General features: G+C 35.7%; 1 protein-coding gene across 2 annotated transcripts in view; it reads left to right on the forward strand.

Annotated features, from left to right (window-relative positions):
• The window catches only part of DPYD (dihydropyrimidine dehydrogenase), an 867,929-nt gene that overhangs the window by 101,972 nt on the left and 739,416 nt on the right, over nt 1-26,541 (forward strand). Inside the window, exons 2-3 of one of the 2 annotated variants that reach the window (XM_084756837.1) lie at nt 4,871-4,961; nt 17,863-17,945. In XM_084756837.1, the coding sequence (XP_084612963.1) occupies nt 4,871-4,961; nt 17,863-17,945 (174 nt within the window). The remainder of the gene's footprint in view (nt 1-4,870; nt 4,962-17,862; nt 17,946-26,541) is intronic. The other variant, XM_084756838.1, reaches the window with a different exon arrangement.

Genomic DNA, 26,541 nt, shown 5'->3' on the forward strand with positions numbered 1-26,541 from the left:
AAAAGAAATGGTAATATTGTACTATTGTTTCAAAGAACAGCAGCAGGTTGGGGTATATTCTGATTTCAGGGAGCTGAGCACAAGAAATCACATAGGAAAGGGGTTTGTCATGTTTTACAGTTTTTAAAGGTGAGAGCAAGCTTTGAGAGGCAAAAAGAGTTCATTTAAATTTCCCTTTGTCTGTACGTTGCAAATGACCACATAGTCATGGACCCAAAGAAAATCCTGTGTCTATGTTGTGATTCTTACTTGGCTATACATGACACATAGGACTCACCAATGTATTTTGAAATAATATTTGTTTCACTTGATGATTTTGTAAAGTGTGTGCAACTCAAATTATATCTCTGCATTATATGAAAAAGCAGATAGTTTTTAAAATAAGTAATTAAAATTCAATCAAAATATAGTAGTTATATTTTCATTGACCTCTCATTAAAACAGATTTGGATAATTGTCTCATAAGTATTTTAGCAGAACTTATAATTTTTTATTACCACAAGAAAGTGCTAAAATATCAGGTTACTCACACCAAATATGAAAGTGGAAGCTTTACATAGTTTAACTATAATTCAAAATATTTGTTAGGTACACTATGAAGCTATGAAGGAGACATATCATTCTTTTTTTTTTTTAAATGTAGACTATTTATAACAGGAGTTATAGCTTAGTCGGTAGAATGCTTTCCTCTTGCAGGAAGCCCTAGCTTTAATCTCTAGCACCCCATAGAAAGGACTTTAGATGCACATTTGTAATCCCAGCCCCTGTGAGTATTAGAAGCAAGGAGATGAGAAATTCACAGTCATTTTCAGCTCGAGTGATTTTGAGACCATCCTGAGCTACATAAGATCCTGCTTAAAAAAAAAATAATGTATATTGCTTAAGCAGTACTTTCATATTTGGCACATATGTTTACATACATGATTCCCTTAATTTCATCCTCACAATAACAGCATCATTGCTTTCACCACCTACTCATTCTCATTTCATGAGGAAATATGTGCTTATCGAGGGGGTCACTCATCTTCCTGAGCATTCAGAAGAGGATTAGTTGCAAAACTGGAACTCAGAAACACATTCTCCATTTGCAACCCTCCAACCTTTCCCATTCTATGATGTTATTACATTTCCCCGTGACTCATAAGATTCTCCAAGACAGGGCCTGCTTGTAAGCTGGCCACCATTAGTGAAATGACATTAGCTAAATATGATTACCTCTTAATGTCCCCTGAAAGGATTAGACTAGTTAAGACACACTGAAGGGAAAAGCAATTACCTATTGAAATATGAATCTCTTGATGAGAACTGGAAATCATATCTTACTATCAGGATGCTCATGTAGAATTTTAAGAAACCTAAATTAAGGTAATTATTTCTTAGAGTGTGGTGGAGAACTTCAGTGAGGCTACTTGCAAGGCTTTCTGTTGATGGGAACAGTTAAAACAGAGCATTTTACAGGAGAAGGACTTTCACATAGTCAACTGATTCTATAGAGGAACCTAGACTTTAGAAGTTCTGATTCCAACAACTTGTGGTTTTTTTCCCGTCTTCTTTTTTGCTGGATTTCCACTACAGCTTAACCAAAACCATTGCGTTCACTGCCTTAAAGTACTTTGTTATTGCCATGGGAGCGCTTGGAGGGAGTCATTTTACAGTGATGAATCTAGCATTGACTCTCTGGATTGTTTGTGCTCTTTGTGACAATTTCTTTATGGTCCCTTTTGTATCTACTGTGCTGCTAGCCTTCACCTTCATGAAATGGCATTTATCAGGGCACACACCTAATCTTGGCAACTGATTCTTCTTCTCTCATTGTATGTGAGGTCCACACTTTATATCATTTACCTTATTGAATTGAATTTGTTTAATTCCATGAATGCTTCAGTTAAAAAAAAAAATACTTGAACAAACACAGGATCTATTGAAAAATATTGCCAATCCTTCCAGTCATCCAACCAAGGTGCACTTCTGGTATTTCCCCCTGCCCCTCTTTCCTCTTACTTCTCTCCTTTTTTTTTCTACTTTATTTCTTTATTAGTTCCTCTTCTTTTATTCTTTCCCTTTTATTTCTGCACCTTTTACCCTTACCTTTCTCTCTTTCCTCTTCTGTCTTCCTCCACTCCCCCTTTAATTTATGTCTTGGTTTATTTGACATAGAGTCTCATGCTACAGCCCAGGTTGACCTAAAATAGAACTTGTTACATAGTCAACTAGGGTGGTGGAACTTGCTCGCCTTAAACTAATAGTCCACCTCTCTCAACTGTTTGGGGACTCGTGTGTGTGTGTGTGTGTGTGTGTGTGTGTGTGTGTGTGTGTGTGTATCATCCTTGATTTACCATATATTGTATGCCCAATAATAGTTAAGGAAGCTTAGGAAGCTGATTTCTATAGTTTGTCTAGAATTGTCTCCAGGAGGCAAAAAAGATGATGTCTTAAACTAGATCCTGTTTTTGCTTTGACTCCTCCCACCTTTGCTCTTAATGTGGAAAACTTGATCATTGCAAAGGCACATGTCTAATTTTCCTCTTGTCTCTTTTCTTTCTGGTATGTGAACAAATGAAAATATTTCATACTTATGTTTGTAGCTTTCTATCTCATACGGTGGCTGGCAGTAGATTTTCAAAAATACATTTTTTTTTCTCTCAGCTGGAAGATATTGCACCTTTTTCTTTTAGCTTCTTAGTCAACTGGGACTTCAGTTCTTACACCTATGCCATTAGCTGCCTGTGACCATTCATTTATTAAAATTACTTTCCTAATTTATGAAGTTTAGATTAGTTAGTATACAAATTTTAGCTCCATCTTATTTTTCGTATTTTGGTTATCCAATAAAATTTACAGACCTATGAAAATTAAGTTTCATAGAGATATCCGTGTCTTAGTTTTATTTAGTAAGGCAATTTTTAAAGATTTCTTTCATATATATATATATATATATATATATATATATATATATATATATATATATATTAATTTATTCTTGTTATATCTCAGTGGTTATCCCATCCCTTGTATCCTCCCATTCTTCCTTCCCTCCTATTTTCCCCTTATTCCCCTCCCCTATGACTGTTCCTGAGGGGGATTACCTCCCCCTGTATATGCTCATAGGGTATCAAATCTCTTCTCAGTAACCTGCTGTCCTTCCTCTGAGTGCCACCAGATCTCCCCCTCCAGGGGGCATGGTCAAATTTGTTTTACTTTGTCCTACCTCTACCCAGAATGTGAATGTGAGTAGACTTGCTTGGCTGGGTTTTATTTTTTGCCATAGGTCAGATAAGGGTAACTCAGTGATCTTATTTAAATTTCTCAGCTCTAGGGCATCTTGCCTGGAGTTTTCTCCAGAATGGATGTTGGTATTCAAGATATACTATGATACTATATTATATTATATTGTACATAATCCTTAGTACAGATAAATTATAAAACACTATAAAAATCTACTATACTTGAAACTCTAGACCTCCCCTTAACCCATGGGGATTCATTTGGCAGGAAGCCATTGAAACAGGGTTTTGATGCTTAGTTTCCAGTTTCTCCTTTAATTGCTGCCAAAATCTGAACACTTGGGATTTTAATTGCTCATTATATTTGTCACGGCAGTGTCACAGACCCAAATAAAGACTGTTGCCTGCAAAATATTTGTGGATATTAATTTGGCCTAAACATGGCGTATGCTGGATTCCTTGTTTCTCCACACTGTAAGGTATAGAGCATACACAGACAGAAGTGCTCTGCTTGACTTTCCTAGCAAACTGTTAAGCATCCATTCCAAGATTGGGATTTTAGGAGTTTCCAGAGGCGCCAGGAACTTTCTTACTCTGCCACGACAGTCACGAGTATCTGTCTTGTGCTTGATTGACATTACTTTCTGAAATCGCCCTATATTAACATAACGAATAGCTTCTTTAACGGTGTTAAATAAGCTTTTAATTTTCTTTGCTTTCAGCCCCTGTGAGTAGAGCTAAAGAAGGACTTTGGTAGGAGGCCATTGGCTCAGTTTTTATGTGGTGATTAATCCCTGATATCAGGGAGATACTAATGATGAAGAGCATGGCCATGGAGGGCCGGGACCCTAGGTGCCTCAAACCAATTGAAATGTTGATGTTTACATTTATGCAGAAGATAAGCAGTTGAAATCATCAGTTGAGTGGGCTGTGTATTACATATGGACAGAACCCAACACTGTTAGAAATAGAATCTAAGGCCTGTGGACTTTGATTATCTTTTCTATTCATGAAACATAATAATCTTGGGTTGTTTTTTTTTTTTCTGGATATGGAAATACTTTGGCTAAAAGCTGTTGTTGAAATACGTATGGTCTCACTTCTTTCCTCTGGTTTTTGTTAAGCATAATAAACCTTAATCATGTTCAGAGTAGAAAATATTGAGTTCTTTCATTTTCTGTTACTCAAAGTTAGGCTTTCCATTCCACCTCATAATAGAAGATGCACTTCTGAGCCATCTCCAGATAAAGTCCCTACAGAGAACAAAAGTTCTCATCATTAAAATGCTGGATTTGCTTCAAGCCTCTGGAATGTCTCCTTTTAGCTAATGGAAGGTTAGCCTAGTGAATTTCTTGAGCCTTCAAGTCTCCAAGGGAACTTACGTTGTTTAGGTCTCATGTGCCTCTGTTCCTTTTTTATCTTCATATCCAAGGAATATTTTCATCACTTTTCTCAAAGGCACCAGAGTACGTATGAAAGTCATACCCCATTCTCCACTCAACTGTGGAGAATGTCCTGTCCATTGGCTAGATCTGGGTAGGGGTTTGAAGTTTACGGCCTGTATTGTCCTTGGCTGGAGCCATAGTTTGAGCAGGACCCCTGGGCCCAAATCTGCCTATCATAATGTTCTTCTTGTATGTTTCTAGGACCATCTGGATTGTTCTACTTTGCTATTCTCCCATGTTTCTCTCATCTAAAGTCCTAATAGGATGTCCTCCTCTCTGTCCCAGTTTCCTGGTAAGTGAAGATTTTCATGGGACATGCCCCTTGGGCTAGTATGCAGATATAAGTGAGTATATACCATTTGAATCTTTCTGCTTCTGGGTTAACTCACTCATTATGATCACTTCTTGTTCAATCCATTTGTCCACAAATTTTGGGAATTGTTTTCAGTAGCTGAGTAGTATTCCATAGAGTAAATGTACCACAGTTTCTTTATCCATTCTTCTACTGAGGGACACTTAGGGTGTTTCCATGATCTGGCTATTATGAATAAGGCTGCTATGAATATGGTTGAGCAAATTTTCTTGTTGTGTGCTGGAGCATCTTCTGGGTATATTCCAAGGAGTGGAATAGCTGGGTCTTGAGGAAGCCCTATTCCCAGTTTAGCTGATATATTTCACAAGGAACCTGAAAATAATTTAAATCCAGTTACTCTGTGTCTTCTTTTATAAGCTGTACTCCACACAATGATGGACACAAGATAAAATATAAAGTTTACGGAGGCAGCAAAGAGGAGGATGGTACTTGGAAATATTATAGGTGCACTGGAAACAGTGGAGATAAAAAGAGAGAAGTGAGGAGGGAGGGACAAGAGAGAGAGGGGGATGGAAGTTTGATTGTTTTTTGTAACTTCTATTTCTGCATATGGGTGCAGAAGAACCTGTATGTGGATGTATGTGGAGGCCAGTGTGCTATGTCAGTTTCTGCCTCTATCCTTCTCTAGCTTATTGTTTTAGACAGGCTCTCTGACTGGACCTGGAACCCATGTTTTCTGCTATGATTACCACCCTGTGTGGTGACACTCAGCTTCCTTACTCCCAGTGCTAGCACACCAGTGCAAAATTGTGTGCATGAGCTCCTTTACCATCTAAGGAATTTCCCATCCCCAGTACTTTTTATTCTACATCGTCTCAGTCCATAGAATTTTGTTAGAAATGTATAGATACCCTATGAGCATATACAGGGGGAGGTAATCCCCCTCAGGAACAGTCATAGGAGAGGGGAATAAGGGGAAAATGGGAGGGAGGGAAGAATGGGAGGATACAAGGGATGGGATAACCACTGAGATGTAACAAGAATAAATTAATAAAGGAAAAAAAAAAGAAAAAACAAAAACAAAACAAAACAAAAGAAAAAGAACACAACCGAAAACTAAAACAAAATGATACAGATTATTATTATTATTATTATTATTATTATTATTATTATTATTATTATTATTACTTTGCAGCATGCAGATTCCCAGCCATCTGCATAATTTTAAACCTGCAGGGCTGGAGAGATGGCTCAGCTGTTAAAGGCTAGGCTAACAACCATAAATTTTAAACCTATATATTCTAAACAGTAAGTTTTCCTTAAGCATTCTTTTTTTTTTTAAGTTGGTTTGTGAACAGTAGCATTAACTTACTTCAAGTAGTGATCTTATTGGCTGGATTTTCAAAGAAGAACATAAATCATGAGAAATAATAAAAATTTCACAAGAATTTTTGCTTCTTATGTAATTTTCCCTAAAGGGCTTCAAGGATGGTTCCTGAATGACACAGCCTGGATTCAGTCCTCCTAATGTTCCGGGTGCCCATGACATTGTGTTATAATGCTGTGACAAGCAGCTTCCAGTTTTTGCTCTTCTTGATGATGTTTTGCTTCTGGCATTGTTGCTCCAGTGCTACAAGTGACTATTTTTTTTTTAATTATTTTTATTTTTTGTTTTGTTTTGTTTTATGTTTTATGGCTAAACTGAGATCTTCAAAATCCTCTCTTAATTACAGTAGTGCAATTATCACACCTTGCCAATGCTATTATAAATTAAAGCACATGTCCCCTGCAGCACAGCTGGTTTTAAAGACAATAGGTAAGTGGAAGGTGATTGTTTTAAACTAAAGAGCGCCAGGTACAGTGCTGTGCAATTTTGCTAATCCCTGTTGGAAAATGCAAAGTGTCCAAGGCTTGCTTAAAAAAATAATCAACTGAACAAAAGCACCGTGAGACACACAGATTGATTGTTTCCTTGTTAAATTACAGAAAAATAGATGCAAGCAAGAATATATATATATATATATATATATATATATATATATATATGTACACACACATACATATGCATGGAAATTTACTGAAAAAAGTATTCAGAGTAATTAAAGAGAAATATTTGTTTCTATGTCTATGTCTGGTTTAGAAGCCATCTCTGAGAAGGCATCCATTTACTAAGAGAAGGCTTCATAGTAAGAATCAGTTTGAAGAAAAAAAAAAAAGGCCTCATTTGTAGCAGAGATTCACCTAAATAGCTGTGTTAATCTCATTCCAAAGAAAGGGAAGTTAAAAATAGTGTGACTATAGAGGATATTGACAGTGCTTCTTATTAATTTTGAATTGGGGACACAAAATATAGAGATTTAGAGTTAGAAACCCTGAAGTTTTATTCTTGATGCCACCTCTAATAATAGTGGTCACATACTTTAAATGGGTTTAGATGAAAGTAATAAATAGCAAATTAATTTGAATGAATAATCACAGTGACCCTTCCTTTTTTTTTTTTTTTTTTTTTTTTTTTTTTTTTTTTTTTGGTCTTTCTTGGGTTTTTAATCCTTTAATTTGTTTCCACACATAGATTCTTTCCTTCTCTGTTTTTATAGAGATATCAGAATGCAAGCAAAAACAAAATTAGTCAAATAAATAATTGCACAAAATTCAGTGGAATACTATGAAAATTTAAAAACTGTCTTGCTAACCACATAAAATTTGTTAAATAGATGGTGGGATCAAAATATGCTCAAAACTTTTTAAGTCTAGTAGGTGTGTTTTAGCTTTTAAAGGCAACTTTGTAGCTACTGTGCCTTTTTTCTTAATTAAAAAAATGAATGTTATATATTCTGATGTTTTGTCTGCATGTGTGCCTTGTACCATATGGATTCCTGGTGATTACAATGCCAGAACAGCTATATTTTTTAATTAATTATTTGATTGATTGATTTGCGTCCTGTTCATAGCCCCCTCTCTTCCTCTTCCACTGCTCTTGGTTTTTCACTTCTCATATTAAATTTAGAATTGTTCTTTCAAGCTCTGTACAGAATTGTGTTGGGATTTTGATGGGAATTGCATTGAATGTATAGACTGCTTTTGCTAAGTTGACCATTTTTACTAATTTATTTTAGTAAAATAAATTATATTATATACTATAATATAAAACCATTTATATTAATCCTACTGGTTTAAGAACATGGAACATCTTTATATCTTTTGATATCTTCTTCAAGTTCTTTCTTGCAAGACTTGAAGTTCTTGTCCTATGGTTTGGTGTTTTGCTTGGTTATGCTACATCATGATATATTATATTATCTGTAGCTTTTGTGAATAGTGTAGCATCCCTAAGTTCTTTCTCAGTTGTTTATCATTTGTACATAGGAGGGGTACTGATTTTTTAAATTAATTTTATGTCCAACCACTTCACTGATAGTATTTAACAGCCATAGGAGTTCTCCGGTGGGAATTTTGAGATCACTTATGTATACTATCGTATCATCAGTGAATAGTGATACTTTGACTTATTTCTTTCTAACTTGTATCCCCTTGATATCTTTTAGTTGTCTTATGGCTTTGACTAGGGCTTAAAGCAGTGTTTTCAAGAGATAGCATGAGATTGAACAGCCTTGTCTTATATCTGATTTCAGTGGCATTGCTTTAAGGTTCTCCACATGTACTTTGATGTTGGCTATATGCTTGCTGTATGTTGCATTCATTGTGTTTGTGGATGTACCTTGTATCCCTGACCTTTCCAAGATGTAACATCAAGGGATGTTAGATTTTGTTCACATTTTTTTTTTGGCATCTAATAAGATGATCATGTGCATTTTTTTCTTTCAGTTTGTTTATATGGTGGATTATGTTGATGGATTTTCATATATTGATCCACCTCGGCATGCCCGGAATGAAGCCACTCGATCATGGTGGATGATATTTTCGATGTATTCTTGGCTTTGGCTTGCAAATTCTTTTGAATAAATGTTCATAAGGGAAATTGGTCTGGAATTTTCTTTGTTGGGTCTTTGCATGGTTTATGTATCAGGGTGCCTATTGCCTCATAGAATGAGCTTGACAATGTTCCTTCTGTTTCTAGTTAGTGGTATTGTCTGAGGACTATTGGTATTATTGTTTCTTTTAAATTCTATGCTAAAATAATTTATTCCTAGGCCTTTTGTTTTTGATAGGTGCCTTTAATTACTACTTTTATTACCTTCAGTGTTATAACACTCTTTAGCTTTATATCTGATCTTGATTTAACTTTGGTAAGTGGAATCTATCAAGAAAATTGTCCACTTCATTTAGATTTACCAATTTCATGGAGTACGAGCTTTTGAGGTAGGAACTAATAATTCTTTGGATTTCCTCAGTTTCTTTTGGTATGTCCTCAGGTTCACTTCTTGTTTTGTTGATTTAGATACTGTCTCTCTGCCATTTTGTTAGTTTTGATAAGGGTTTGTCTGTCTTGTTGATTTTTCTCAAATAATCATCTCTCGTTTTCATTGATTCTTTGTATTGTCCTCCTTGTTTCTAATTTAATGATTTCATTTCTGAGTTTGATTGTTTTCTGCCAACTATTCCTCTTGGGTACATTCATTTATTTTTTTTCCTAAAGCTTTCAGGAATGCTGTCAAGTTGTTTATATGATACCTCTCCGAATTTTTAATGAAGGTTTAGTGTTATGAACTTTCCTCTTAGCACTGGTTTCATGGTGTGCCGTAAGTTTAGGTATGTTATGTCTTCATTTTCACTGAGTTTTGGAAGTCTTTAATTTCTTTCTTTATTTCATCCCTGACTCAGTCATCATTGAGCAGAGTTGTTCAGTTTCCATGAGTATTTTTGCTTTTTGTTATCTCTCTTTATAAGTCCAATTTTATTTACATATACATTTATATTATTACACACATATACAATAAACTACCTATAGCAAGAAGAACCATGAAACAATAAGGAATTATATAAATGTTACATTCATAGTGTTTTGCCTATTTGTGTTTGGCAACCCTGAAGAAAACATCTTTCCTATCTTGGGGAGTCTAAAATTCTGAACGTAAACCAATATCTATCATATCTTGTCATTATCAACTTAAAATGTCTATCTAGACCTAAAAACATCTTAACCCCTAAACAACTAAGCTTAATTGTAAGACTAAACTATCTGGTCTTCCACCCCATCAGAGACTTTAGAAGGAATAAAATTAATTACCTGAGTAAACAGGAAGTACAGGTTAGCAGTTTCCAAAATGAAAACATGACAGAGACAGATTTTATCTATGGAGATCTATTAAATTACATTGGGTTAATTCAATTTTATTGTATCGATTGAGGTTTGCTTTATGACTGACTATATGTTAAATTTTGGAGATGGTACCAGTACTGAAAAGAAGGTATATTATTTTATGTTTGGATGAAAAGTTCTGTAGACATCTACTAGGTTTATTTAATTCATGACCTCTGTCAGTTTCATTATTTCTCCTTTTAGTTTCTGTTTGATGATATGTCCATTGGTGAGAGTGGGCTGCTGATATCTTCCACAAATAATATGTGGAGGAATCTACGTATGACTTAAATTTTAATAATGTTGCTTTTACAAATGTGGGTATTTTTGTTTTTTGGGCATGGATGTTCAGGACTGAGACATCCTCTCGGTGGATTTTTCCATTGAAGAAAATGAAGTGTTTCCCCATCTCTTCTGATTAATTTTGGTTGAAAGTCAATTTTATTAGATATTAGGATGGCTACTCCAGCTGCTTCTTGGATTAGTTTTCTTAGAAAACATTTTTCCAGAACTTTATTCTGAGGTAACATTTATCTTTGTTGTTTAGGTGTGTTTCTTGTATGCAGCAGAATGTTTGGTCCTGTTTATGTATGCTTTTCTCTATCCTGTGCCTTTTTATTGGAGAGGTGAGTCTATTGATGTTGAGGGACATTGATGACCAATGTTAGTTCCTTTTAATAAGATGTTGGTCATGATAATGTGTCTGTGCTCTTGTCTTCTTTTGGTTTTGCTGTTGTGAAGTTATTTATATCCTGTGTTGTCTTGAGTATAGTTACCCTCCTTGGGTTGGAGTTTTCTATCTATTAACTTCTTTAGGTATGTGTTTCTGTTAGACTTTTTTTGACTTTGGTTTTGTTATAGAATATCTTGTTTTATCCATCTATTGAAACTTTGCTTGGTATCGTAGTCTGGGCTGACATATGTGGTCTCTTAGGGGCTGCATGACTTCTTTTATAATCCCTACTGAGAAGTCAGATGTAATTCTGATAAGTCTACTTTTATATGTTATTTGGCCATTTTCTCTTGCAGATTTTAATATTTTTTCTTTGTTCTGTACATTTAGTGTTTTGACTACTATGTGGTGCAAGGATTTTGTATTCTTCTGTAATCTATTTGGTGTTCCCCAAGCCTCTTGTATATTTAAAGGCCTCTCTATCCTTAGGTTGGAGAAATTTTCTTCTATAATTTAGTTGAATATAATTTCTAGTCCTTGGAGCCAAGAATCAATCTCTTCTATTTTATTCTTTACACCTAGATTCTCTCCTCCATCTCTTATATTCTGTTGATGATGCTTATCTTTGTGATACCTGTTCTCTTCCGTAAGTTTTCCTTATCCAGAACTTCCTCTGGTTATGTTTCCTTTTTTTAATTTATTTAATTAATTTATTCAGATTACAACTCCATTGTTATCCCATCACTTGTATCCTCCCATTCCTCCTTTCCTTCCACATTCACCTTATTCCCCTCCACTAGGTCTAAGGTGAAGGGGGACCTCCTCCCCCACTATATGGTCATAGGCTATCAAGTCTCATCTTGGTTGACTTTATTTCCATTTTTCAGTATTGATTCATTTTATTCATTTCCTTCACCTGTTTCATTGTGTTTTCCTGTATTTCTTTGAGGGATTTATTTGTTTCCTATTTAAGAGCCTCTTGCATTCATAAGCATAGATTTAAGGCAATTTTCCTGTGTTTCAGTTGTGTTAGGATATCCAGAGCTTGTTGGCATATATATTGCCCTGATTTTCATTGATTGTTTTTTTTACCTTGGTCTTTAGCCATCTTGCTGTCCCTGTTTTAGTGTTGGCTGGTGGTTCCTGGAGCCTGCTGAGCTTCTTGGGCATGAGCTGGGTGGGGAGCCCAAGAATGTGCTAGGGGGGCTGTACAGATCTTCTCTGCTGGTTGTGTCCCAGTTGGGCCTATAGGCAGGGAAATAGGGTGTTGCTTCTAACCTATGTGGTCCTGGGGTCCTGCAGGTCTCTTAAGACAGGTAGTAGAGCTGTTAGTAGGCCGCATCTGCATGTCTCTGGAATCCAGAGTCATCCTCATTATGTCAGGACTAACTGCGGTGGTCCCCTGTGTGTCTTGAAGCCTGGATACCCTCCTCTCTTTGGGTAAAAAAATGAGCTGATGACAGCATGGTGGGTTGCTGGCCCTGCAGGCACTATGCTCCTGGTACTCATACTTCTCTGGGCACTACCATCTTAGAATGGGACCCTGTATGCTTGTGTTGTCCATCCAGTCTCTGCCAGGGACAAGTAGAACCATGGACCAAAGGCTATCCTCAGGAAGGCAGGAGGAGTCTGGTGTCCAGATGCAGGAGTGTGTATTTCTTGAACTCAGGAGTTGTGTTGAGTAGACAGAAGAGACAGGTTGCCAGGAGCCTAGGACCGTGTGTGCCTCCTGGATCCAGGAGTCATACCTGGGAGGCCTGAAACTCTATATCCCTATCTCCCGGATACCTTCTCTTGTCTCATAAACACAGATGTTAGCACTTTGGTGCCAGCAGCCAGATCACTCACTTGGTCTTCAGTCTCTGATCTTCTGCTACTCAAGATACCGTGTGCGCTGGGTGCCACCATCTTGGAGATCTCTCTATAATGGGTATTGAACCCTCTAGAACTGAAGTGGCATATAGCTGTGACTGGAAGTGAGGGTGATGGGAACTGAACCTAGGTCTTCCATAAGAGCTGGGCTCTTGCCCACACTGAGTCATCTCTGCAGCACCACTTGTGTCAGTGGTTAATATTAAAACTTCCCCTCCTGTTTAAATTTAGGAGACAAGATTTTTATTTTTACCTTTTTTACTTGGTATTCATCCTTACAACCATTTTTTTTGTTTTTGGTACACAAAATAAGGGAACTAAGGAAATGATTGGAAACAATTCTTGTAGAACTTAATGTAGAAATTTCTCATGAATCCTTGTCAAGTACACACACACACACACACACACACACACACACACACACACACACACACACACTAACTGGGCTGAGGTGATGTCTTATGGGTCCACAGAGAGATCATGCTGCTTTTTTATAGAACCTGAGTTAGGTCGCCAGCACTATCTCAGGTGGCTCATGACCACCTTTCACTCCACCTCTAAAGAAACAGAGCCTCTGGCCTCAGCAAGCACCTGCACTCATAAGCTCAAAGCCACATACTGACATATAGACATACACATAATTAAAAGAATAAAAACAAATATTAAAAAATACTTGTAAACTCAGTATAGAAAATACGTGTGTGTGTGTGTGTGTGTGTGTGTGTGTGTGTGTGTGTGTGTGTGTGATGTTTAAGTCAAGATATACGAATTGTTTTTCCAAGAGCTTTAAAACCTTTTCTTGGTTATATTTTTTGTGAAGAACCTTGAGGGAACTTCAAAATATTAATTAATCAGTGCACAGAAGACCATCTTTGTCCTCCTATGGCAGGATAATTTCAATGCTGTAGACTACCTTGCCTATTTTTAAAATAACAGCTTTAACGGGATATGTCACACATACCATATAGTTCACCCCTTGAAAGTGTAATTCTATAATTTTTAGTCTATTCACAAGTGGCACCCTAATTACCACAAATTCCAGGACGTTTCCTTCTCATTTCCAAGAAATCAAATTCCCATTAGCAGCACTCTACCTCATTCTTTCCACAGCCCTTGGCAACCACTAATCTGCTTTCTATTGATTTGCCCTGACTAGGTATTTTATAAATGGAATTATAAAATGCTATCATTTATACATGCTTTTCTCCACTTAGCATAATGTTTCATGGCTCATCTGCAGTGGACAATGTATGTGACTTCACTCCTTATAGGCAGTGTATGGGTTTTATCCACTTTGATTAATTTTGGGTTGTTTCTACTTTGTGTCAGTTATTGATAATGGGTATGTGAAAATCTATGCACACATTTTTATATAGAAACATTTTTATTTCATCATAACCCTCATATAATAAAAATATTATTGCTGGCGATATTACTTTGTTAATTATCCATGGATCATAGTCATCTGTTTCATATGCTAACATTCTAAGACAACATCAAACTGTTCCTAATGAGGTATCATCTTTACGATCATATGGAGAGCATGTGACAAGTGCAAATGTAGCTCAGTGATGCTGTAGCCTTTCTCCCCAAGTTCAGTGATACCATTATTCCTCCAAGCAATAATTATGCGGGTATTTTTATAGTTTCATTGGCTACTTTGTATTTTCTTTGGAAAACTATCTATTGAGAAGTGTTTGTCCATCCAAAAATATAGAGTGACAAAAGTCACCTTACTGAGTTGAGTTTGAGTTGTTATGTATTTTAGAGAAAAGTCTTCTATTAAAATATGAGTTTCTGTTTTTTTTCTATATACTTATAAAACTTCTTGATTAATGCAAAGTCAGAAAAAAATGTCTCCTTTGAAGTGTTTTTAGTTTTAGCTCCTGTTCAGGTCTGTGATGATTTAGAGTTGGTTTCGAATGCTATGTGAGTCTCTTGTGTTATTTCTGCAGTGCTCACCCTTCCTCACATTGAATTTTCTTGATTCTCTTTTCAATACTGAATTCATCATAGGTTACAGTGTCCAGTTGCAGTCTCAATTATGTCATGTATATATAATTTGTAGGCTTAAGCCATGACTACACAAACTATAAATACGGTAATAGGTTTTTGGAATTGAAAGTATAATTCTTGTAGATTCACGTGGTTTCCCAAGCATCTTTTCATTCAGGTTAACCTTGAGAAGAGTTTCTCAATTTTCCAAAAAAAAATATATAATTTTTCTGTGAATTGGATGATGTCATTAAATCAATCCATAGGACAACACCACGTTAGCAATAGGAAATTTTCATGGAAATGGCATGTTTTCCTTTTTTTTAAAATAAAAAAAAACATGTAGTGTTCAGTTGTTTTTTCAATTTATTCATAAACATTTCCTTTTTTGTAATGATTCCAAATGAACTGTCAGTTTTCAGATTATTCATTGTTAGCTGGTCCTTTCGGAACTTGATATAAATGGAGTAAGTCATATATTAGATTCTGTTGTCAACTTGGCACTCTTGAGAGAGGGAATGTCCTCAAATGAGAAATTGTCCCCTTTGGTTTGGCCTATGGGCACATATATGAAGCATTTTATGTTGCTAATTGATGTAGAGGGCCTTGCGTGCTGTGAGTGGTATCATCTCAGACGAAGTTGGTTGTGGGCTATATAAGAAATGTAGCTCATGTAGTAAGCAGGTTGATTGAGGAAGGAAGCTGATTGAGTTCCTTCCTTCAGGTGCCTCCCATGAGCTCCTGCCCTGACTTCCCTTCGTTGAGGGATTTTTACCTGGAGCTTCTGAAACCCTTCCCTCCTGAAGCTGTTTGGGTCCTCATTTGGTCACAGAGACAGAGAAGCAAACTAGAAAATGTGCTTCCTTCTGTGTATCACTTCTTAGGATGGATATTATTTGAGGTACTTCTGTGTTAATATATTTATAGTCATTCATTCTCAGTGCTATGTAGTTTTTTGGGACATGAATGTATTGTATCACATTCTGTATTTCGTCCTAATATGAAACTTTTTGTATTTACTTTTGTGAATATGAGACATCGTTCACATTAATATTCTTCCACAAAACTTTGATTGAATACACTGTATATTATTCTCAGGTGCAAATGGTTGGCTGTTGAAACTACATCCTCATTTTGAACAGTGATTGTTGACAGGCTACAGGTGTATTATGAGTGTAATGTTTTTACACCAGAACAATAACACTCAATGGTATATCTTTTTTATCTTATGCACTTCCAAAATACATAGTGGTGCTTAGTTATGGCTTAAATGTCCCTTTTATTCTGTTGAATAATCACATTGAATTTTATTTTTGTTGGGCTATTTGAATTTCTTCACGAACAATTGATTGTTCATGTACTAGCTTTGTCTTTTTCCACTTAGTCATTTTCCTGTCTTTATTTGTAGGAATACTTTATTTGTTATCACGTGGATATAAGTATTATTAAGATGCCTAATACTGGCACAAATATGGAAAATTGATCAATTGATCAGAATATAATTAAGATTTTGTAGGAGCTGAAACTTAATTATGGGAAAAAGACTCCAAATGATAGATGGAGTTTAAGGAGAATATTACTTCATTGATATCGATATGATATGATTTCCAGTCTTAAACTATATAAATATCACCTCCCAGGCATGGTTTATTAAAAGATGAAATTGGCAAGTGCAAAGCTTCCTGAAAATTACTAAAAGAGGTGTTTTACTCTGAAGAACATTTCAAGTGAATGTTCTTGATGCCATGAAAAGCAATACATATATAACTCTGTATTAGAAAACACAATAAATTGAACATTGTTAAATATAAATTTATGTGAGAAACATAAAATTATGAAAGAAACTAATCCAAAGCATAAAAATATTTCTAATGCATTGTCTACTTCAAGGAACAGAATTTAAATTACTATATGTTTTCCAGATTTTCATTGGTAACACTTTGACTATGATGATCTTTTCGTTATCATGAGCTAGTTAAAGTGGAAGAACTAAGGCAAAATGGATGAATTGGATACCATTGGGTTGAAAATTAATCAACTCTTGTACATTGGAGATCAATAATCTAAATTCTGTATCTTCTGAAATTCAACATGTTTATTTATAAATAGGGAATAGAAATAACACATTAATAATCAAAATTCATTATTGACTCTTTCTGTGTATAAAATAAAGACAAAAGCAAAAACAAACAAACAAACAAATCTAAAAACTACTGTTTTGTTACTGAAACATATGAAATCATTAAAGTGAATACCCACTTATGTTAAAATTTGGTATGTTATACGTTAAAACTTATTGGGTTATATACAATTGTTGGTTTAAAGTGTACCATTAAATTAAGAATTGTAGTTTAAAACTTAAATTTACTTTTAGAAACTCGAATGTAACTAGTATTAGTGTATTTACTACATAGTGGAGACATTTTATGACCTTTAAATTGCCTGTGATATTTGTTCGTAATTTAATATCCCTCAAAGACTGGATGTCATAATGATCCAACAATCGAGCTAATTTTTTTTGAGATTAAAATTTGTGCATTCATATATACAATTTGAAGTATAATACATGAGACTGTCCTGAGGATCTGACGCTACATTTTGATTAAAATGTGTGGAACTCTTATCCTACTTTGGCCCTTTCCTTTTAAGTACACACTACCTAATTTTGAAATGGATCATTATCATAGACACTTATCACCAATATTTTGAACTTTTACTCATTTTTCTCTTTTAAGTCTACATTGGCATTAATGAATTTGAGATTATTTAGAAAACTAATTGCTATTCTGTAAAACCCTGACAGTTTGGCCAGTTTTATTTGACACTCTTTTTTTTAACACCTATTTTGAAAAAAAAAAGTATGATGAAAAGATTTCTCTCGCAGCTGCATCATAAGACTTTTGAGTTTGTGGCTGTTGAATTTCACCGTCGATTTTAATGAATCCTACCCAATTAAAGCGGTGTGCCTATTTTTTCACGAGCCTTCGATTACTACAATCAATTATAATTTTACATAACCACATAGACAAAAATTTGGGGATGTGCATGGGAAATTAATTTGGTGTTTTAATGTGTTGCAGACCTGCGAGAAGCTGGAGAATAATTTTGATGACATCAAGCACACTACTCTTGGTGAGCGAGGCGCTCTCCGAGAAGCAATGAGGTAAGTCTGGGTCACCATAGCAACAGTCACAGATGTGGTAAAGAAAAAGTCATTCTTCATTATTGGGGGAACAAATGAGTTCATTGCCACCATTCAGCTCTGTTCTCTAAGGTATTAATTTGTCAGTGGAGAGACTTCCCTTGAGGCTGTACTTTGGTTTTGAAGCTGCATAAATGTTAAGCCTCAGTGCACAGTAAAAAATGTAAATGTTTAATTTGTTACTTAAAATGCTTACGGGGTGTCTTGTTTTATATTTATACTAAATTGTGTGATTGAATGAAAATATTGTTCATCTAAATTCTGCCTGTGAGTAGAAAATAAACATTGTGTAAAGGTAGCCGAGCTGAATACCATTCCCTAATTAATATTTAATTTGAAATGAGGTAGTTAAAATTTCATCTTCTGTGTTATTTTCTTAGGATTGAAAATATTTTTAAAGTGACTTACGCTTTCTCACTATTTCACTCCATAGAACCACTTCCCTTTGCTGTAAACGTCTAGAACTAGCCTGTTGTTGTGGTGGTGGTTGTTTCCACTTAACACCATTATTATTATTTTCTCAAATATTGGTCTAGTCTTGATATCTTTTTAATAACCTTTAATGAAACATCTTTTAAATTCATTTGATCAGAATCAAAGAAAAATTTTAACTAGACACTAACAATGTCTGAGTAATAAGCTCGTTATCCTTAGAACAAGGACGTCACAAACAACTGGCCCTAAAAGTTCCCAGCTTGAAACACACAGTGGCACACTCTTGTGCATTTGTGCAGTGAAACAGTGGATTTGTGTCTGTTCTACTCATAAAACTAACATTACTTAAAAATAATCTTAATGTTCATTTATTTTAAACGTCTGAGAGAAAGTTAAAATATGGGAAACAGAATGTCTGCTGGTTTAAACGTAATTTTGTTATTTTTGTTATTTCTTGCACACAGCTACCATATACTTTAGTTTAGAAGCCACTCTCATTTAGCAGCCTTCCTTTCACCGTGCAAGCAGCGGGAGAAAGTAATTAAATTTAATAGAAGCTGCCCTCATTTTGAAGGCACTTCTATTTAAAACCACAGGGGGAGGTAATTAAATTTAATGGAAACAGTAGCTTCTACACAAAGATACATGGTACTTCTGTATAGATGATTATGATGTCACAAAAAGGGGAATAATATATTACTAGTGTGGAGGAGAAATTACCAGCTGGAGCAAGGGAACCTATTTTATTGTTAATGTCTTCACTAATAAAAAAGATGGAAAAATAAAACTGAGTACACAATAGAGAATTTGTGTCTATATAAAATACAATGACAGTCAAAGAAAGATTATGTTACTGAAAATAATTGTAAATTAAAAATTAAAAATAAAATATACCATAGGAAAGTCTAGGACAGAAATTATGAATGAATTCCTGTTTTTAAATATGTCCTTTATTCTTTATTAAAAACTGCCATACTGCTATAAATTGAACATGTCATTTATGTGGAGCTTATATTATAATTTTGACTATGTGAAATGTGCATACTAATACCCATTTAGAAAACAATTATTTTGGCAATTTAATTTCTATTCATCTTGAAATAAACACACGAACAAACAGGAAGACAAAGAGGATGCCAGCTCTCATGCTTTTGAATAAAAGAACTGAACACCAAAAACACAGAGAGAATTGAAAGGGCTCTGTGAATGGATGTGGATGTGAATGAGGGAGACATAATGAAGGGAAGGACCTGTGAACAGCGCAGGAGATCTGTCCTCATGAAAAACCAAGTCGAATTGCAGGAGGGCTATAGATAAAAAAGATTCTTAAATTGTGCCAATTTTTAAAATAAGTACTGTTTAAGAACATACTGGGGGGATCTTGCTTCTAACGAAGAAGTAGGAATGAACGCATGGGGATGGTGAACCAGCATTAATTACCTGGTTGGTGTGACCTCTGGCCACCCATGCAATGAGTAGGGCAGCAGTGCAGATAATTTAATTCAGAATATAATCACATGGTGGTGAAATGCATTTGTTTACTTAGGCTGAATATTTTATGTGTACACACACACACACACACACGTATGTCTGAACTCAGTAAACACAGTGAAATAATTTAGTAACCAGTAGCCTTAGGTAATGCAGTATATTATTGTCCATGGGTATATTCTGTTTCTTACACATTCTTTCACATGAAAAGATCTAGACAGAAGAGATCACAATGAGATTCCAAAAAATTTAAGGGGGAAAAAAAGTGTATTTCTCTGTAATCTGTGATCAGTTATTCCTCATATGAAGGATGGATGGACCAACGTCAAGCACAGACAGGTGAAGAGGTTACTGAGGGTAAAAGACAGTGTTGGAAGTAGAGAGAATTGTATAAAGTGGAGAAAATGACACCGGAATGTGAAGATTTGCTCTAAAGACAATAAGGCTGTGATGGAAGGCAACCTTATTTTTGTTGTTGTTGTTGTTGTTGTTGTTCTTAAATCAGAGCCATATATGCAGATAGACTTTTTGATAAATCGTAGGTTTCATCTTTGCCATGAATTCATAAGTAGAAGTAGAACAATCAGAGTTTCACTGGGATAATGGGCACTCCAGGACCTCAGAACAGGTGTAGGGCGGCAGGGCACAGGTAGAAATAACTTAGGGATGCCTCAGTTGGCAAAAGGACTGACATCAGGAGGCTCACTGAGATTATTGTTAGAATATGATGTAGTCTTTATATAGAACCTAGTGTTCTGTGAAAAACAATTTAAATTATCTGAAGGAATCATTTTTTTTAGTAGTTTTGAGATGTTATTGATAATATCGCGTGTAAAACTATAAAGATATATTTATTGCTCTATGGAGTAGGAACACAGAAGGGCAGTGCCATGGGAAAATAGAGAACATCGTTTGCCGCTTTAAAAAAAAATTGCCGTACACTTTTACAACACACCAGGTGATGCTATAGATACGAGGGATACAGTTTGTGCCCTCGTGCGAGCTAGTTATTCAGCGGAGGCAAAAGCGGAAAAAGATCAGATCTTCGGGTTGAATACTTGAATTCCACTCTGGTTCCACACACTTAGCAGTAGCGTCTTTATCCTCTGCCATGGGTTACCTTGGCGAAGGATGCATCCTTGTCCCTCACCAGTTCATCTCTTCACTAGCTCTTCAGTGAATCCAGGTGTCCACAGGGCCACTCTTGTTCTGAGAATGTTTAGGGGGTATAGGGTATGGGTGTGTGTGTGGGGGTTAGGGGGCCCTTTGGCAGACCTGCCTGGAGTTGGTAGATTGGCTTTGGCTCCCTCCGAGGCCAGTCTTCTGTTGGGTCCCTCCTGTTCTACCAAGCTTCTGCATCTGTGTACTTAGAGGGGATTCAGCTGCTGCGCAACCCTGGGTGTGGCTAGTCTTTGATGTGTATCTTGATTCTGTTCCTTATCAGCTCATGAACTGTTTCAATACTGTCAGGGATTCTAGGTGGAAAGATGCTCTCAGCCTGGATTCCTCCTAAAGGGGGAGGGGGGGCAATAGAAACTGCAACTTTCTCTGTGTAGTATTCTGGCTAAGTAATACCTTGAATAAGTGCAGTAATCGAGAGAGAGAAGATGATAAAGGACTACAAGAAGATTATTTTTCTCTTCAGATGCATTTGAGATAGTAAAGACTACCCTGTGTGTGTGGAATGTGCAGTTGGCACAGGAAAAATATAATCCCACAATTCAGTCAGACCTTGGTCCTGCCACTTGTGTTGGAGGTTGGTCTGGTGTATTTTGATGCTAATTACTGCTTGCTGGCTCTGTGCCCCACCTGTATCTTGCCTAAGAGTTACCCTGTTTGACCAATAAAAGGCCATCACACCTGGGCAGAGCAAATGGGATAGGTGTGGCTAAGGTTCCAGGGCTTGGAGAGGAGAGAATCTTGGGAGGAGGAGAGACTGGAAGAGAGGAGAGGAGTAAGAAGGCTGCTCCATGGGTTAGGTGGAGGAGAAGCACCTGGCCGGTGTGGATGGAGACTTGACCCATATCATGATAATTAGCAAGTATTTGGGATTATTGATGGGAGGTAGCTTGATAGAAAATACTGTGGGAAGTAGTTTAGGGGATTAATATCTACCCTGCTCCCGGTTAACTGAGGCTATTTTAACACCTGTCTGTGTCTTGATTGATTGTTAGCGGGTTAGAAAATACTGCCATATAGTAACTATGCCTATAATAATAATAATAATAATAATAATAATAATAATAATAATAATAATAACAACAACAATAATAGAATACTATTATTAATATTTTTATTAAAATCAAAATTTATTAAAATTTTAAAATAATATTAATAACATTATTATAAATATATACCTATAAAAATAATAACTGCAACAGACATCAAACATGACTGTACTCTCTCTTATGAAGATGACATAAATGGTCTATTCACAAACATAATAACAGATGTGGCTTAGTCTAGAAGAGACAGCATGTATATTATTCTCTATATGTGTATTTGTTTCTAAATAGCCTAGGAGGATCAACCACACCAAAACAAAAATAAAAACAAAAACAAAACAAACACCTCTAAGAAGCAAAAAGAGGGCCTAGGATTATTGTTCTGCAGAAGAGCACTTGCCAGTATGTGTGAGGCCTCGGCTTCAATCTTCACGACTCAAAAAAGTTAAGTTCTGGGCATTGTTAAAATGTTAAGAAGGAGAAAATTAATGAGCTGGATTGTCTTCAAAGTAAATGGAGGGATTCCTAAGCGTCCCTTTGTGTTGCAGCCAGTTAGTGGCTAACAGTGACAGTAATCCCTGTAATGACCTACTAAAGTCACTCAGATAAAGTCCCTGCATTATTTAGGACTAGTTTACTCACTTTATAAATACTACCAACTCTTGCTGGTTTTAAAATAGAAGTCAATTCATATTTTCATCTCAAATGGCCGAAGCAAGCTTCACACAAATAAAGAGATAAATGAAATAAAAAATGAAAATATCAGATTCCAGAGGGTTATGCATGTGACCAAAGCTTTGAAGCTTGATGAGTGAAGAAAAATTAGGTATCATTGGAAATAATCACAAAGCTTTTGACTACATTAAAACTTCTATAAATTGGAAATTGTCAGCAAAATTTAAACACTTCCATTAAACATATTGCAACCTGTACAAAAAATTAAAATACAGACTTGGTACAACACTAGAAAAGTGTGATTGAGATTCTGGAAAATATTCAGAGAGTATTTTGATATGGCAGACAAAAGCATAAACTTTACAAAAAGTATACAAATTCATTGTATACCATAATATCAGTTTTACTTTACCTTTTTGTAAGCAAGGTTGAAAATTTCTTTGAGTTGATGTAAGGCATGAGACAAATAAAAGAGAATGCCTTTTAATTTATAAGAATTCATAAGAATAAGACACCAAAGTTTACTGCATTTGTATACTTTGTTTTCTTTTGATAGCATGAAGGATTTTTTAAAAATAATTTGCTTCTATCATACATGTTTGTGGAGCTCTGATTGGAAAATTTTACTGTAGTCTTCACGTGTGACATAGTAAAGGAATGATATTTGCTTATGTATCACTCATCCGAGTGCTCCTTCTCTGTGAAAATCTTCTACGAATTTTGTGAAAATGATGACATTAAAGACACATATCTAAACACACAATATAGACCTGTTCTCCAGGTCAAGTCCCTGGTCCGCTGTATGATAACATCAGTAGTAACTTGGTGCCTTCCTTTCATAGTGTTTTCTGCTTATCTCAGCTGATTCCACCCTCTCATCGCTTCACGGTGTGATTTGATTTCTGTACTTTAATATTTGGTGCCTGCCTTGCACCCTCTAATGAAATCTGAGTATAAGGGGGAAGGTGAGGCTCTCTTGCACATATGCCCACTCACAGTTCCAGAGGCAGAAATGGACAATGAGTACCAGGTGGGTGGTACATGGAGCTGGTAGGCATTAGAACTGATACGTGTGAAACGGAGAAGTTAAATTCTGCAAGGGAACGTGCTGTAGAATGCAGTGTCTCTCATTAAGGAAAAACAAAGCAAAAAGAGTTGGAAGCCATCAGCAGGGACTTAATGGGTGTGGACATGTAAGTTGGTTGGGTTTAGGGGCACAGCTGTAGGACACATTAACTGGAGAACTTAACTTTGCAGTTGTTTAAGGAGCAGGCTCTCAGGTCAGGGCTGTTGCTTCTGAGTCTTTATTCTGGAGAGGAGCTGCCAGGACATCAGGAACCCCATCCTTTCCTTCCTTCTTGGCTTCATCACGTGTTGAGATTCTTGTCACTAGGTGGAGGTGTTGAGTCATACAATTTATGTTTGCTGGCTTTTTTTCTGGTGTGTGTAATAGAATTGGAAGGTGCAAGGGAAACTAGGCATAGCCGCAGAGTCAAAAATATATATATTCTAACATGTCAACTTAGGGAGTGATTTCTAGGAGATATAATTAGTCTACTTGGGGTTTGAATCAAAAGGTTAAGGTTGCTGTAATGTGCTTCATTCTTTACTTTTGACTCAGATTATTAGAGGTGGCAGGGATAGAAATAATCATCTAAACTTCATATAGGAAGACGGAAGTCCATAGAATATTTGAAAACAAGGAGAGATTATTCAGAATCTCAATCCTACCCTGTCTTGATATAGGAACCTAAGTACGTCTTCAATTCTCACCCCTTCCACGCCAACTCCCACTGATATCCTAGTGGTGGTAAGGCCTGTTGCCATCTGATGTAAAGTTATTTCACTATGTAGTTTGACTTCAGTACTGTTTTTTATTTTATCAATTTGTTGTATCTGTAACTAAACTAAAATTTCTTTAACTGACTCTCCACCATAATTTGAGCAAAGAATTATCATGTTGAGAAATTGTGTCCATCTAAATAATATCATCACTGTATTATTTTCAAGTGTTGGGGATAAACATGCATGTGCCAGTAGGAACATGTGTATGTGCATTTATGTGCAATGTTTGTGTTTGCGGAATATATATACAATTATGTATGTAGAATCGTACTCTGAGTCAAGGAAAACTTGCAGTATGACAAACATGTAGAGTTTTAGAATTCCCTTTAATTTTTCCATATGTGCATTACAATTGCAAGCATGCAATCATGCTCTGTAAAATTATTTTATGATAATTCAAAAAAGAAAATTTAACATATCTGGGAGTAGCACACTATAAAATTCAGTAAATTACTTTTAAATTGTGAAAATTTGAAGTAGGGCTTAAAAAGAATACAAAATAAATGAGAAAGGGTTGGAAAATATTTTAGGGGAACCAGTAGGTTGTTCAAATAATATGGAATGTAAATAAATTTTCCTCTTTAAAATTCTGAATATATTATATAATGTTGTCTGTGATCTTAATAGGTTTAACGTTGTAGCATATTTGTGTTCAGCATTTTTAGGAGTAAATAAACATCACTCCTATTATGAGAAATATTCAGGTGTATGTGTGCACTGAAAAAGAAAAAAAAGTTTGTTATTATATTTGTAGATGAAATGCTGGTGCTCTTCTGTTTTAATTGAAATTTGATAATATATTAATGATATTCCCTCAAAATTTCTTTCATTGGCTGCTGCCCCTGAATATAAATTGTAAATGTTTTCAGTATAGCATTGTTTTCATTACTTTAAAACTTAATTAGATGTCCAATGTGAGGAATATTGATTATATAATTACCAGTTAGAAGTTCTGCAAAAAGCTTGCAGCAAGGAAATCTAATGTAGGGTAACTAATTCATTTATAAAACCCATGGTGATAGTCAGTGAGATAGGAATTGGTGTGTTCAACTCTCTGTGACTACTGTGTCCTAAGTACTGCTTGATTTAGGGCAGTGTTTTATAAAAACAAACAAACAGAAACAAAACACACACACAGAGACACAATTGGGAATGCCTTTTATGACCAATTAGATACATTTGGAATGATAGCACCCTTAGGATACCTTATTGAAATGACCCTGCTGCCAAGAACATCAGTAGAAACCTAGGCAAAAGCCATGAAAAGGATTCTAATTTACTGTTCTTGTCAAAGACTGCTTCTTAAAGTCTAGAACACTGGTTCTCAACCTTTGGGTTGGGACCCACAAAGGAATCTTTCATTGGGGTTGCCTAAGGTTATCAGAAAACAGAGATATTTACGTTACAATTCATAACAGTAGCAAAATTACAGTTGGGAAGTAGTGACAAAAAGTCTTCTGATTGGAGGTCACAATAGCATGCGAAGCTCTATTGAAGCACCACAACGTTAGGATGCTTGAAACCCACTGGGAGGTTTCTCACTAGAGGAGAGGGAGGCAGCTTCTGTTTGTTACTAAAGAGGAGTGCGGAGAGAAGATCTTCCTCTGGAATGCTGATCATCCGAGATACAGAATTTGAATGAACAGCTAATAGCTAAAATTATTTAGGAGATAAAAATTGGTACTGTGAGGATTAGCTCTAATTTTAAGTATCCATAATTGAAGTGGCGCATTATGATTTTAATGTTTTGATAGTCTTGTTAACAAGCTGTTGTGTATATACTATCATATTTTAATGTAGTTACGGAGCTTAAGTAAACCATAAAGTAAATTGCTTTTTGAATCAGGCTTTTACAAGTGGAAAATTAGTGGTTTACATGTTTTGAA

Source organism: Acomys minous, assembly GCF_964271855.1.
Source record: "Acomys minous genome assembly, chromosome: 14".
In the NCBI taxonomy this organism is placed as follows: Eukaryota; Metazoa; Chordata; class Mammalia; order Rodentia; family Muridae; genus Acomys; species Acomys minous.